General features: G+C 43.0%; 1 protein-coding gene across 4 annotated transcripts; it reads right to left on the bottom strand.

The window, feature by feature from the left end:
* Positions 1–653: 653 nt before the first annotated feature.
* On the bottom strand, positions 654–13,307 carry ccnb3 (cyclin B3). Of its 4 annotated transcripts, none has more exons than XM_034216548.1 (11): positions 12,767–13,307; positions 12,563–12,681; positions 12,274–12,357; positions 10,602–10,877; positions 10,423–10,521; positions 8,932–9,024; positions 7,192–7,329; positions 5,768–5,923; positions 3,698–3,847; positions 1,489–1,619; positions 654–1,265 (listed from the first exon to the last, which is right to left on the bottom strand). In XM_034216548.1, the coding sequence occupies exons 1-11, from the start codon at positions 12,939–12,941 to the stop codon at positions 1,196–1,198; spliced, it is 1,491 nt and encodes a 496-aa protein (XP_034072439.1). In that variant the 5' UTR covers positions 12,942–13,307; the 3' UTR covers positions 654–1,195. The 4 variants fall into 4 exon arrangements, with proteins under 4 accessions (XP_034072439.1, XP_034072457.1, XP_034072452.1 ...); XM_034216566.1 differs by having other exon boundaries at positions 12,563–12,678; positions 12,879–13,297; XM_034216561.1 differs by having other exon boundaries at positions 12,879–13,297.
* Positions 13,308–13,528: the final 221 nt, after the last annotated feature.

A 13,528-nucleotide genomic window follows, 5' to 3' on the forward strand; every position in this document is an offset into this window, starting at 1 on the left:
CAGGTCAGCCAAAAAGGGCAACAATAGCCCGTACCTGTGCACGTCCCTGGGTCCTGGTGTGTGAGGTGCTCCGCAGATTGGTCCATTTGGGCCAATCCGGTCATTTGTTGTTGATCTGGGTGTTCACACGTCACAGAACCCAGGAAGTAAACAATGGAAAAAGAGAAATGTCCAACGAGGCGTTCTGGGGCAGCACAGACAGGTCTTCTGTGTTAGAGTTGTACTCGCTACAGGGTGTACTTTGAGGGTTTGTGACTCTGCAGACCGATTACATGCAGAACAACCTTCATAACAACAAGGGGATGGGTAATAACCGGAAAAGCATGACATGGGCCCTTTAAGACTTTTACTTCCAACTATTCTATGTTTTTAAAAGGTAAAGCTTCAGGACAGCAGAGGGATCAGGTCACAGTATTAACGAAAGTCCAACACGGCTTCAGCAGAACAACAAGAGAATTTGAAGAGATAATGATCCGATGGTATAAATATTTCAAGTGTGAATTTGGAGATGAATCAGTGAGGAACACGGTGCATTATTGACCTCTGGTGGCCACACACCAGTATCACACCCATCACATGTTAAAGACACTCTTACATCAAGACAAGAAATGATTTAATTGAATAAGAAAAATCCAGCCGTTTTATCAAACCGATAAAAAAAACAATGTCTTTATTTTAAGAGTGCGGATTGACAGCCATTTAACAATAGCACAGCATCATCCGGTCGTCTTTTATACAAATAATAATTAGCATAGGGATATAAACATGATAAACACTGTACAACGTATGGAAAGAAACATACCTGCCAACTATAACAACGTAGGAACACTTGTAAAAACACGCAGGCAGGTTTCGAATCCTCTCAACTCTACCATTATCTTAAAACTTTTCAAACGACACACAAAAATGGCTGTTTTTCTTTTCTCTTCTTATAAAAAGCTATAAAATGAATGCCAAAACGACTGGAATTAAGTGCTTAAAATGCCATTATTAACAACCTTAACATCGTACACTGGCAACCCTTAACAAATGCCCACAGGAGGACTACATTTATTTAAAATATAATATAAAAGACAGGCTAGACGACACATATAAATATTCCACATATTAACAACTATGTACAGGGTTGGAGGGAACTTTTTTTAAAAATACTTTCACTCACTGGCAAGATTTTATTTTTGTAGTAGGCGACGTCTCACTGAGATAAAGCTTTCTCCAGGATGTCGGCGTCGACCAAAGGTAAGGATGCAACTTCGAAAAACACCCTGAGAAAAAGAAAGAATGGATTAATGATCGCATTAATTTAAGATAAGATAAAGCTTTATTGTCTCCCTTAGGAGAAATGTGTCTTGGGCATCGAGATAATACACATAAAACAATCAGGTCAATCAGTCATAGATACAGAACAGATCACATGGCAAAGAAACACATTTAAATCTAAAGCATGTCATCACTTTTTTACACATGTGCTGGTTTCTTTCAACGTACTTGTGTGAGTATTTGTTCCTGATGGCTCGCAGTTTATCGTCCGCAGGAGCTAAAAGCATCTCGTAGAGTTTCCTGACGACGGGCGCCAAGTCTGTCGTCTGATACCCGGAGTGGAACTGCAGGGTGGGACACTGCAGAGACGAGAGACACGTCAGTAGGTAGCCATGTTGGATTATTAAAGCTCCAAACATATCTTTAGTAGTTGATAGTTCTTCAATAGGTTTCCTTTATTAGAGCCGATTCTAAAGTCAGCGCAGGAACCAAATGAAATGCAACGATAACTCACATGGACAACTATTTGCATTTAAATTGAACAGAGGATTGTTCTCTTCAGAGCGGGAATATAGACAGTGACAAAGTTGCACGTTAACTTTTTAACGACATCAGGAAGTGTTTCAGTTTGAGCAAATATAAAAAGCCTTTAAACGATAAATGAACAGGAACTAAATCATTAAGTCAAATATCCTTTTGTGCTCTTACCACACCGACGTAACTACAAAGCTAAATATAAACTACTTACGAAGCCATTTTAATGAGTTTTCCTTAATGCTTATTATTACTATAAATCTGTAACCAAGTTGTCCCTAAATCAATAAACAATCCAACATAGTATGTAGGGCTGGGCGATTTTTAACGATTAATTTGCATTTTGACTTTCCTACGGTTTGTGAAATGGCTGAACCGAAAAATCGCGATTAAAAAAATGTCTAGACTCCGCAGATTTGTTTTGCTTTAAGGGACTCCGTAGTAGCTTACTCTCTCACTTTCCACAACGCGCACAAAACTCAGCCACATTGCCTGTGACTACCCGATCTGCAGCTCTGCCCGATCTGCTGTGTTCGTTATTCTCGCGTCCAGGAGAGAAGCTTTAAAAGGAGACTAAATGGAGTCTCTGAGAAGGTTCAAATGGTGCTTTAATTAAAAAAGGCGCGGGTATGTTACAAGCAGGATGTTGTTCAGTCAGAACAACAGCTGTGTTCTGGGTGAGCGAAGGGAAGAGAGCGAGCTCCACCTCTCTAGCAGTTATATCTCCTCCGCTGGCTCCTCCCTATGTGCCGGTTGGCGCTGCTGGGGGCCGGCCCTCCACGTCTCCAATGTTCGTTGTTGAGCATAACAGAGGACTCCGACATTGTACATTAAATATATAACTAAACACGTCTGTTCTCCTCCTTATCTCTTTCATGACTTTTCATTTAATATGGTTTTGAACGCTGTAATCAATACTCCAAAAAATACAGGAAATACTTCACGGCTGGTTTCATTTCCGGTAGTTCCGGATGTTGTCTCATGCTACCCAGGTCTGTAAACAAACGACACTGACAGTGTCGTTTACCTCCCAGTCAGAGCAGGACAAAATTGAAGCTGAGCTGTCATCGTCTGAGACAGACCCTGATACAGACCCACTGCAGTGGTGGAAGCTACATGAAGCTAACTTCCCAAGACTGAGTAATCTGGCCAAGAAATATCTCTCCATTCCTGCCACAAGTGCCCCTTCGGAGAGGGTTTTCAGTACGGGGGTAACATTGTAACATGCCAAAGAGCATGCCTCAAGCCAGAGGCAGTAGACGGGCTTGTCTTCCTCGCGAAAAACCTGTAGACAACTTCCTAGAAAGTTAAAGGGATGTTATTTTGTTTGAGGGTATTTTTTTATTATTCATTTCATTATCATTATTTATTATTTGTTGTATTTCATTTTACAAGTTTTTTCAGGGATGGCCTACAAGAGATTTTTTTTCAGTTTGATTTAAAAAAAATCTTTGCACATTAATGACAGCCAAGTGCCGTGGTGCTGTTTTTATTTTATTCTTGAACAACTGATTTGTTCACATAGGCCTAGACTACTTGGTAATCTCATTTATTTTTATTGTGTTAATAAAGAAAATATGTATTTAAATCTTGCCTTGGTTTGTTTAGAAAAAAACAGAAAAAAAATCGAGGTTTAAATCGAAAATTGTCCATTAGTTAGAGAAAAAAAAATCTTGATTTTATTTTTAGGCCAAATGGCCCAGCCCTAATAGTATGTGTATTTTGTAATAACATTTGTTGTATCTTTAATATTCGTTATGCATGCTTCTTAGTTCACAGTAATCTGTCTTTGGCCTTTCCTCTCTGTGGGACAAGTGTTCTGATTCTGATATAAAGACGTGTTTGAAGGGGGACAAACAGATGAATATATATATAATAATTTAAAGTGTTTTAATGAACCTACCCATCCTCCCAGGTCTTTGGAGATGAGCGCCAGCAGCAGGCAGGCGGAGGCGAGCAGCGAGCCGCGCTCCTCCACCAGATCCATCTCCATCAGACTCATCTCACAGAAGAACCGCGCCAGGGTCAGCGTGTCCATCCCCGCGCTCACACACTGCAGAGAGAGAACACACACACTCAGTTAGTTAGTAAAGGGAGACCTCACACACTGCAGAGACAACACACACACAGTTAGTTAGTGAAGGGAGACCTCAACACACTGCAGAGAGAACACACACACAGTTAGTGAAGGGAGACCTCAACACACTGCAGAGAGAGAACACACACACTCAGTTAGTTAGTGAAGGGAGACCTCAACACACTGCAGAGAGAACACACACACAGTTAGTGAAGGGAGACCTCAACACACTGCAGAGAGAACACACACACAGTTAGTGAAGGGAGACCTCAACACACACACACTCAGGTTAGTGAAGGGACACCTCACACACTGCAGAGAGAACACACACACACTCGGGTAGTGAAGGGAGACCTCAACACACTGTAGAGAGAGAACACACACACTCGGGTAGTGAAGGGAGACCTCACACACTGCAGAGAGAACACACACAATCGGGTAGTGAAGGGAGACCTCAACACACTGCAGAGAGAACACACACACACACACAGGTTAGTGAAGGGACACCTCACACACTGCAGAGAGAACACACACACACACTCGGGTAGTGAAGGGAGACCTCAACACACTGTAGAGAGAGAACACACACACTCGGGTAGTGAAGGGAGACCTCACACACTGCAGAGAACACACACACTCGGGTAGTGAAGGGAGACCTCAACACACTGTAGAGAGAGAACACACACACTCGGGTAGTGAAGGGAGACCTCAACACACTGTAGAGAGAGAGCACACACACTCGGGTAGTGAAGGGAGACCTCAACACACTGTAGAGAGAGAACACACACACTCGGGTAGTGAAGGGAGACCTCACACACTGCAGAGAGAACACACACACTCGGGTAGTGAAGGGAGACCTCAACACACTGCAGAGAGAACACACACACTCGGGTAGTGAAGGGACACCTCAACACACTGCAGAGAGAACACACACACACTCAGGTTAGTGAAGGGACACCTCACACACTGCAGAGAGAACACACACACACTCGGGTAGTGAAGAGACACCTCACACACTGCAGAGAGAACACACACACACACTCTGGTAGTGAAGGGATGAAGGGAGACCTCAACACACTGCAGAGAGAACACACACACTCAGGTTAGTGAAGGGACACCTCACACACTGCAGAGAGAACACACACACTCGGGTAGTGAAGGGACACCTCACACACTGCAGAGAGAACACACACACACTCGGGTAGTGAAGGGACACCTCACACACTGCAGAGAGAACACACACACACACACTGGTAGTGAAGGGAGACCTCAACACACTGCAGAGAGAACACACACACACTCGGGTAGTGAAGGGAGACCTCACACACTGCAGAGAGAACACACACACTCGGGTAGTGAAGGGAGACCTCAACACACTGTAGAGAGAGAACACACACACTCGGGTAGTGAAGGGAGACCTCACACACTGCAGAGAGAACACACACACTCGGGTAGTGAAGGGAGACCTCAAGAGACTGCGAGGAGGAGCAAAAGGTGCTCCATCAGAATCATGTTAATTTCCAGGGAACACATATGAGGAAGTTTACTTGGTGTCGTGGTGCATACATCAAATAAAACAGATATAAAACTATTTGAAGAAAACTATAATAACATTAAAAAAATAGCAGTATTAACATTGAATGTATAACTTTTTGGACTACTTTTTATTTTATTATACATGTTACATTGTTGGAGGAGCTCAGGTTAGAAGAATTTAATTGCCATTTCTACACTGTAGCTTTGAGCATGTGACAGTAAAACCTTTGAATCTTGAATATGGTTGTAATCCTAGATATTGTATGCCGTGTGTGCATCAATGTAATGCATCTATGGCTTTTGAGGAAGTGCAGTTAGCCGTCTGCAAGGTGTTGGAAGAGACAGAAACCACACACACACCTTGGCATAGCGTCTGAGGAAGCGGTACGGGATGGGGATGTTGATGTCGAAGGAGAGCGCCTGCAGGATCTTGGCCTCCGTGGCGATAAGCTCCTCCTTCTTGTACGCGTCATCGCAAATGTAGAGGAAGTCGTCGACGCACGGCGGACTGCGCTCCTGCAGGACGGTCAGAATAAAACATTGAACAAGTGCAAACTCTCTCCTTCATTGTATTTGGGATATTTAAAGTCCTGTGGTCAATTCTGCAAGCATGGTCTGTTCGACTTTCTCGATTTAAAAACGGCATTTCATCTTCGATTCCACTTTTACTTACCCGTGAGCATCAAATCAAACCCACTGGCCATGTTTAATAAAGTGTTTTTTATATATATTACTTACGTTTGTTGTAAATACTTGATATCCACTGTGATAAATGATAGTCGAAAAAGAAGATTACACAAAAAAAAGGAAACTTAGGAAAGACTGAATCCAAAGATCTATATTTCCAATTTAATGCATCTTTTGTAGTGAGGTGTAATGTGTCGTTATTTGGTGAACTGACCTGGACCTACGGAAGAGGATTAGTCAGAATTCTGACTTTTTCCTCAGAACAAAAAAACATCATTTTCCAGAAGGTTTGCGTTCACACGGGCAAAACTCAAACGGACTATAAACACAAGTCATGTGCACGGAAATGCAGTTCAACCATTGGTCAGACATTAAGGGGGTAAAAGCACAAATCCCGGCAATTTCTACCGGAGCCTCCGCCATGGAGCATCGGCAGGTAATTCTCATGCTGCTGTTAATCTGGAGATCAACAGACTTTAGCGGCCCGCGCATATGATTATATAATCAGACAACGTCCGTTAAAAAACATTATAACATAATGAGACGTTCTGCAGTAAGGAGGGCGTTTCACCGACGACAGGTGTTCTTACTTTTATGTAGTTGACGGAGAATTTTTACTTTACACGACACTGTTCAACACTTAATTCTGCTTCACTCTTTAACTAAACAACCGCGGATGTCTTGAAAGACTCTTTCGCTAAAGATTTTTGAAGATATCCGCGTTCTTGTGACACGTAAATACTACGCTTCCTATGTTTGGGTACGGATCGCGTTCACACCAGCAATGAACCGCTCCAGAGTTCGCACGCAAGCGCTCCGAGACCACTTATTTTAGCGGATCAGAGTCCGGTTGTTGAGTTCACTTCAGAGGTCTCGGGCTGCGTTCACACCGCCCCAAATGAACCGCACCAAGCGGCTAAACGCACCAGGGTTCGATTCAACCGGACTAAACAAGGCTGGTGTGAACGCGACCTAAATCTCAGAATTCTGACTTTTTTCTCAGAACAAAAAGAAAAACCATGTGGCCCTAATCCTCTTCCGTAGGACCCGTGTGTTTAAAGTATTATTTGTATCTGTATTGTATTCTGTGTTTTTACCTCAAACTTGGAGGCGATGAGCATGGTGGTGGAGCCGACCAGCTGCAGCAGCTCCCTGTGGACGGGGGTCTTTGAGAGGTAGTGGTCCGCCATCTTCACAGCCAGGTACAGAGTCTCATGGTACAGCTCAAAGTTCTCCTGCACACACACACAGTCAGGTCAACTAATGCACACACACACACAGAATAAATGAAACTGGAGAAGCAGCATGCGGGTGAGATACACACACACAGTTTTGATGTCATTTAGTTTCTGTCATCCAGCTGAGCAGGGAATGATTTTTATAATTACACGCTTACAATTAGTGCTGCGTACCGGTACGCCGAACCGGTACTGGACTTGTAAAAAGTTTCGGTTCAAGTCCGGAACGACGCAAAAATACTAGCACTTACGGATATTCTCCTTTTTGTTCTAAACCATCTGAAACCTCCCTGAAGGCAGGAGAGACTGAAAAGAGTCAAGGGAAGCTTATAAAAGTTAACAGCATTTAATTACACAAAAGATGCAGTGGTGTACAAATGAAATTGCAAAAGGAAGCGCTCTCCTCATCTCCCGTCAGCCCAGGTCATGGCCCAGGTCAGCAGGTAGAAGAGATCAATTATTCGCTTGCTCTTCCTGTTGTCATCTGAGGTCTTCTCCTATTGGCCGGTGTCGTCGGGGGGCGGGTCCAATGCAATTCCTGTCTTTTTCTGTTGCTAAATTACATCATTCTGGTGTCTGTGGTTATTTAAACATTCCCTAATAAACGTTATTCAGCGTCAATAAATGAGTGCTAATCCCAGTGTGCTCAGTGTACAACATCACATGTCATTTCCCCTTTGATTCACGGTTTGAAAACGTAGAATTTCACCACATGCTAATGCTAACCGGAAGTGAAGAATTTTCAGAATAAAAGTATTACGTTAATAGTTAGTGAACTTCAGGTTTTTCAGAATAAAACTGATTTAAATTAAATAGTGTATTTAATTCAAATTACGCCATATCAACATTGATTTTAATTTCTAACAGTATGTATGTACATCACTATGTATGTAGTATGTACTGTATAATGTACACATGTAGAGTTGTAGAAAAGACATGGTGTACAGACAGTACAGTACACTCTGACTGTACAGTCAGTCACTACAGTGTAGCCTATACTGTATAGTAGGTGTGTAACAGTGTAATGCGTATAGTCTACTCTACACTCTACCTTTCAGCAACGTTTTAGGGATTTAGGCTCAGGCAGCTCAGGGACTGTTTGGTTACTTTAGTTTGGTAAATGAAATAAATGTTTGAACTTTGTAGTAGTTCACTGTAGTTGCTGTCATAAGTCATTTGTAGACTAAGTGGCAAAAAGTGTTTTTTTTACATTTGTACTTTGTAGAGAAATGTAGACACAAGTTGGAAGGGAGCGCAATAAACCTGATGGGTTTGAATTTGAGTTGATTATGAGTTAATTTTCAATTGATAATTAGCTCACAATAAGTTCACTTTAGTTACTCACACAACTTGACACAAGCCATGGGTTCAGGTCCGGACTTATAAGTCCGGACCTGAACCTGAACCTCTGGACTTGAGTCCAGACCTGAACCTGAATGTGAGTCCAGGTACGCAGCACTACTTACAATTGCTGTTTATTTGAACCCTCGAGAATGGTTTTACTTCGATTTTTCAAATGGATTCCCTCACTCACTTTACCATTCTAAAATATAATCACTTATTCTTGCAAATGCACGAAATGCTAGCAGGAAAACCCACCTGTACTTCCACCAGCCAGTCGATCAGGATGGCTCTCATCTCTGGGTTGAGGGTGGGCTGACTGGGCATGTAGTTACAGAGGACAAACTTCTCCTGCAGACCATAAAAACACAAGAGGGGGAAGATTACCCTCTGCATTAAAAGATACTTTAAAGGGGACATATCATGCTATATTTGAACAATATATTGTAGGGCCATACCTATATAAAGTATATAAAGATTGGTATTTTGAAAAAAAACTAAACAGATCCTGCATTTTAGCCATGCCTCATTTCGCTCTATTTGCTCTTTCCAGCGCTGTTTTTGCAGGGGGCTGATTCTGTGAGCTGCAGCTGACCACGCCCCCCCTGCAGGAGAGGGGAGCATGCTCTGAGATCAGCTGCTGGGCTCTCAGAAGAGGGGGAGAAAAATAGATCTCCGTCCTCCGTGTTTTATTCTTATAGAAGTAAGAAGAGAAGTAACGGGGCAGAAACCCTCCTTTTTACGCAGCGGTCCAGACATAGACATCAAACGGCGACACATATTCAGTTGGCAGTTACTTTGGCATTAGGGCAGGGATATCTAGATACTTTCCAAAGTTTGACATCATGAATTGTGCTACTTTTAAAGCAAGCAACGATGTTTTCAAATCTGTAATCAAAAAGCTCCTCAAAACGCTATCGAAGCAGTTCCTGCCGTTGCTACGCTAGTTCAAACGGTAACAACGAACTATTTTTCTTAGCGGATGCATGTCAATTTAAATAAATACATACAACTATGTTTTAAATCAATAAAATCATTTTCTAAATCCATAAAAGCATTTCAATTAATATTGGGAGTCATGTCGTTACTTTGTTGAGAATGTGGCCATGTAATAAGCGGGATAACGTGCACATTGCATAATGTGCCTTCATGCCGATCTAGATCCCTCCGCTTCGCGTCGGGCTCCTGATCGGCCTGTCGGTGTTCTTTTCCCCATAATGACCGCGTCGCTTACATATGATTATATAGAGTCATTATTCATTTGTTTTAAAGCAGGAGGCGCAAACGCTTGCCTCGGGGAGGGAGAAAAAGAGCCACAGCGGAGAATAAACAGAAGGGCAACCATGGCAACCATGCGCGGGAAGTCTGCTTCGCTGCTTTTGTGGCAGACTACAGCGCCACTTACAGGCCTGGCATATGTACTACAGCGTCTCCAGCGCTTTCAAGCAGCAATGGCCGGCCGTCGCCCAACCCCACATTCCCCTGATAGGTGGAGAATTGACCACTAAGCGGAACACCCCTTTTGTGACGTAGAAAATAATTCAAATCTGGATCAGCCTGTATCAGATCCGTTCCAGACCCTTTTTTAGAGATTTGGGTATGGAGGAAAAGAGAGAGGGTTGTGTTTTCTGACACTTGGTGAGGTCCCTGACACACCGGGGACACGTATTCATGTATAAAAGACATACGAGAGTGCGTTTTGCATGATAGGTCCCCTTTAAATACTAAGTAACAGAGTTTTTGTCTCACCTCTCTCTGTTTAAGGTAGTCGAAGATGTCCTTAGCGTACTCGGGACACATGTAACAGTCTTCAGAGTTCTCAGAGTCAATGTCAAACTCCACTGGGATCTAGAGATCAGAGAACATTTGAGTTAGTTGCCCTATTGCAGACATTAGAACAAGTCCAAAGCTTCTCCGGGTTCCCTCACCTGTTGTTTCAGGAGGTGTGCCGGCACCTCCGGGGCAGCAGGGGGCGCAGCCCGGGGCGCAGCAGCCTCCAGCTCTTCTACTGGAGCTGCTGCCCCCTGCCCCTCGTCCTTATAAGTCTGTTCTTCCGTCACAGTCCCCTCTGAGCTCATAGATGAAGACTTTTCCAGGTTTGCATGGCTCTCCGTCGACACTGAAGTAGCGCTTGTTTTCTTCGCCTGCTTCTTCGCCGCGTTCTTCTTCTTCCTCCCTGGAAGGCTGATCGTAACCTTATGAGCCTGTGAACAGTCAAAGAGACATTAGGAATATAAAATCACCGCCTCTAGAAGGGATGACATGGCGATGTCCGAATATCTTTAAAATATGTTCGGGATCAGTGTCAAGTACTTTGAGAAACTAGTCAAAAAACGTTCATGGCCCAAGCTGAAATATCACATTCTTTGGCATCAACACATCATCACCGATTCGGTCCATTTCACAGATGCCAAGCTGTAAATCTCACAACATGGCAAACCAACATGGAGCTGGTTTCACACTGAGGTGAGGTGCAGAGCGCATCAATTCACACCTCAGTGGAGAAGCACTGGGAGCAAGGTGACACCTTCATTCAAAACCAAGGGATGAAGTGACACCCACACCTTTTAGTTATAAGTGTACACATCCTGTTGAGGTGTGATAACTGAAGCAATAGGTGACTTATTTTTAAACTTGCCGACACATTTAACCTCCTGATGAGTGCAGTAATGGTTTGATTTACAGAGGCCAGCAGAGAGACACTTTCAGGAAACGTACCAATACACTAGGTGTAAATTCAAAATGTAAACAGTAGAGATTAGAGTTTCAGTCAGGTTGCTGGAGGGGGTCAAGTTAGATGACTGATACATAAGACTTGAAATATTTGAAATTTCACGCAGCAGTCAGACACAATGTTGGAAGCGGAGGCGTTTTTCTGTCACATGAATATGGCTTTTTGTTCCTGTTGTACTCATTATCAAGCCCTATTGTTGATGCTGTGCTTCTCTCACTGTCAAACAAAGTCACCTGGGTCACGTAGGGCCAACACAGACTGACTGATAGCCTTTCTTTGGACGGCACACAGTGGGAGATCATCCAGAATTGAACCAGGATCATTCTGCATACAGACAGCAGCTAAAGAAACAGACCCTGTTGTTCTCATGCTTATATTTTAAGAAAAACAATCACTGCTGGAAGGTCAAGGACTTGTGTCGTAAAGAGCTCGGCTGCACGCTGACTGATCTGACACTTTTACATTTGAAGTACTTTCCAGGTCAGCAGTGACTAAATGCCAAAAATCAATTTCATGTTGTGGTTCATCCAGTTTTAGAGACACAAGCTATTGTATTCCTGTGTGTGTGGGATCTGAAATAGGACATATGTTGTGGAGAAATAGCAAGGCGCCCTTTGATTTTAATCACACATATATATATATATATAAAAAGATACACTCGAAGCCATGTCATCTCTGAAAATGTGACCACAGGACCATTTCACTCATGCACCATAACAGATCATCACTATGTATTGCGATGTACGAAGTGAGAGAATACAAATGGTCTCCCTCCTGGAATCCATTGCTTCATCTTCTACGTTTAAATCGCTTATACCCTGAATTTTAGTGCTTCTCTCTCCACAAAAACCTCAAGCCAGACTCACATTTGTAATGTCGATGAAAGCAGTCCTCTTCTTGGGGGCTCCATGGGGAGGGGATGAGGCCCTCTTCACCTGGGGGCCCTCCATCTGCAACACAAACACAGGGGACTGTAAACACACGATAAAATCATCCCGTGAATGCACACAAAATATATTGTTTAGCATGTCAAGCCATTTTAAACATTGCCCTGCAGGCGTCATGCAGGAACATCTGCTGCAATGCTGGCTTTGTTTACAGCCTCTCTCCTGCAGGAAAGGGGGTTATTTATGCAAAAAAAGATGCACAGTTTACCTGGTTTTCCCTCGTTGTTGCATTCAGTTTGGGCATCTTGCTCCCAGCAGTCACTGCTGGTTTCTTCCCCCTTACTACCGGCATGGCTGCTCCTTTAACAAACTCTGCACTTTGTTCTGCTAGATTAAAAAAAAAGGCGGGTTGGTTTCAAAGGAGAAAAGTCAGGCTGCATTTGGTGTAGTATTTCATATTTATCCGTTTTACCTGGCTGCAGATAACAAGCTGTAAAACTTAGTTTACGTATTTCTGTGTTTGCTGGGTGGGGTTTCCACACGTGACTAAGCTCAACATCGTCCATATTATAGTTTAATCTTACCGTGTTTAACAATTCCGTCTCGTTTGATTCAGTGGCTGGGTTTAGGAGCATTAAACACCGCATACAGCTTCTTTATCTCTTGTAAATAGTCCAGGTTTGCTGTAGTCCTTCAGAAGCGAGAGCTCAAACAGAAGTGATTGAGCTGAGAATTCAAATCTCCTGCGCTCCGTTCTCATTGGCTGGAATTTGAGCGGGCGGACCAATCACACACTCGCTAGGGATGCCGTTTCCAAGAAGCGTTGGTTTTGATATAACGGCTCCGCCCGCTGAATGTTTCGATTATTAAACGTTACAAAATATCCCATTATACACGAATATATTCGCATATTATATTAAAAATATTTATAGAGTAAGATCTATGACATTTAAAAGGATCATTTCAAAATGTCAGAGTAAGTTTATAGATAACCCCGCTCACCTCACTTCATTGAAAAAACAAATCCAACGAACCTTGGAGGATTTTCAAACATCCTAACAACCCATAGCATTTTAAACGGTAGATATTTTAATGTTGTTTTCCCAGTCTATGTGTTTTACTCATGACTGAAGCAGAGCCCTAGAGAGCCTTTGACGCAACTGACGGGGATTATTTCAAGACAGACACGTGACATAGATATGTTATGTAAACAAGTGCAGACTAACTCTGTCAC

This window comes from Gymnodraco acuticeps, unplaced genomic scaffold (genome assembly GCF_902827175.1).
Source record: "Gymnodraco acuticeps unplaced genomic scaffold, fGymAcu1.1, whole genome shotgun sequence".
Classification (NCBI taxonomy): domain Eukaryota; kingdom Metazoa; phylum Chordata; class Actinopteri; order Perciformes; family Bathydraconidae; genus Gymnodraco; species Gymnodraco acuticeps.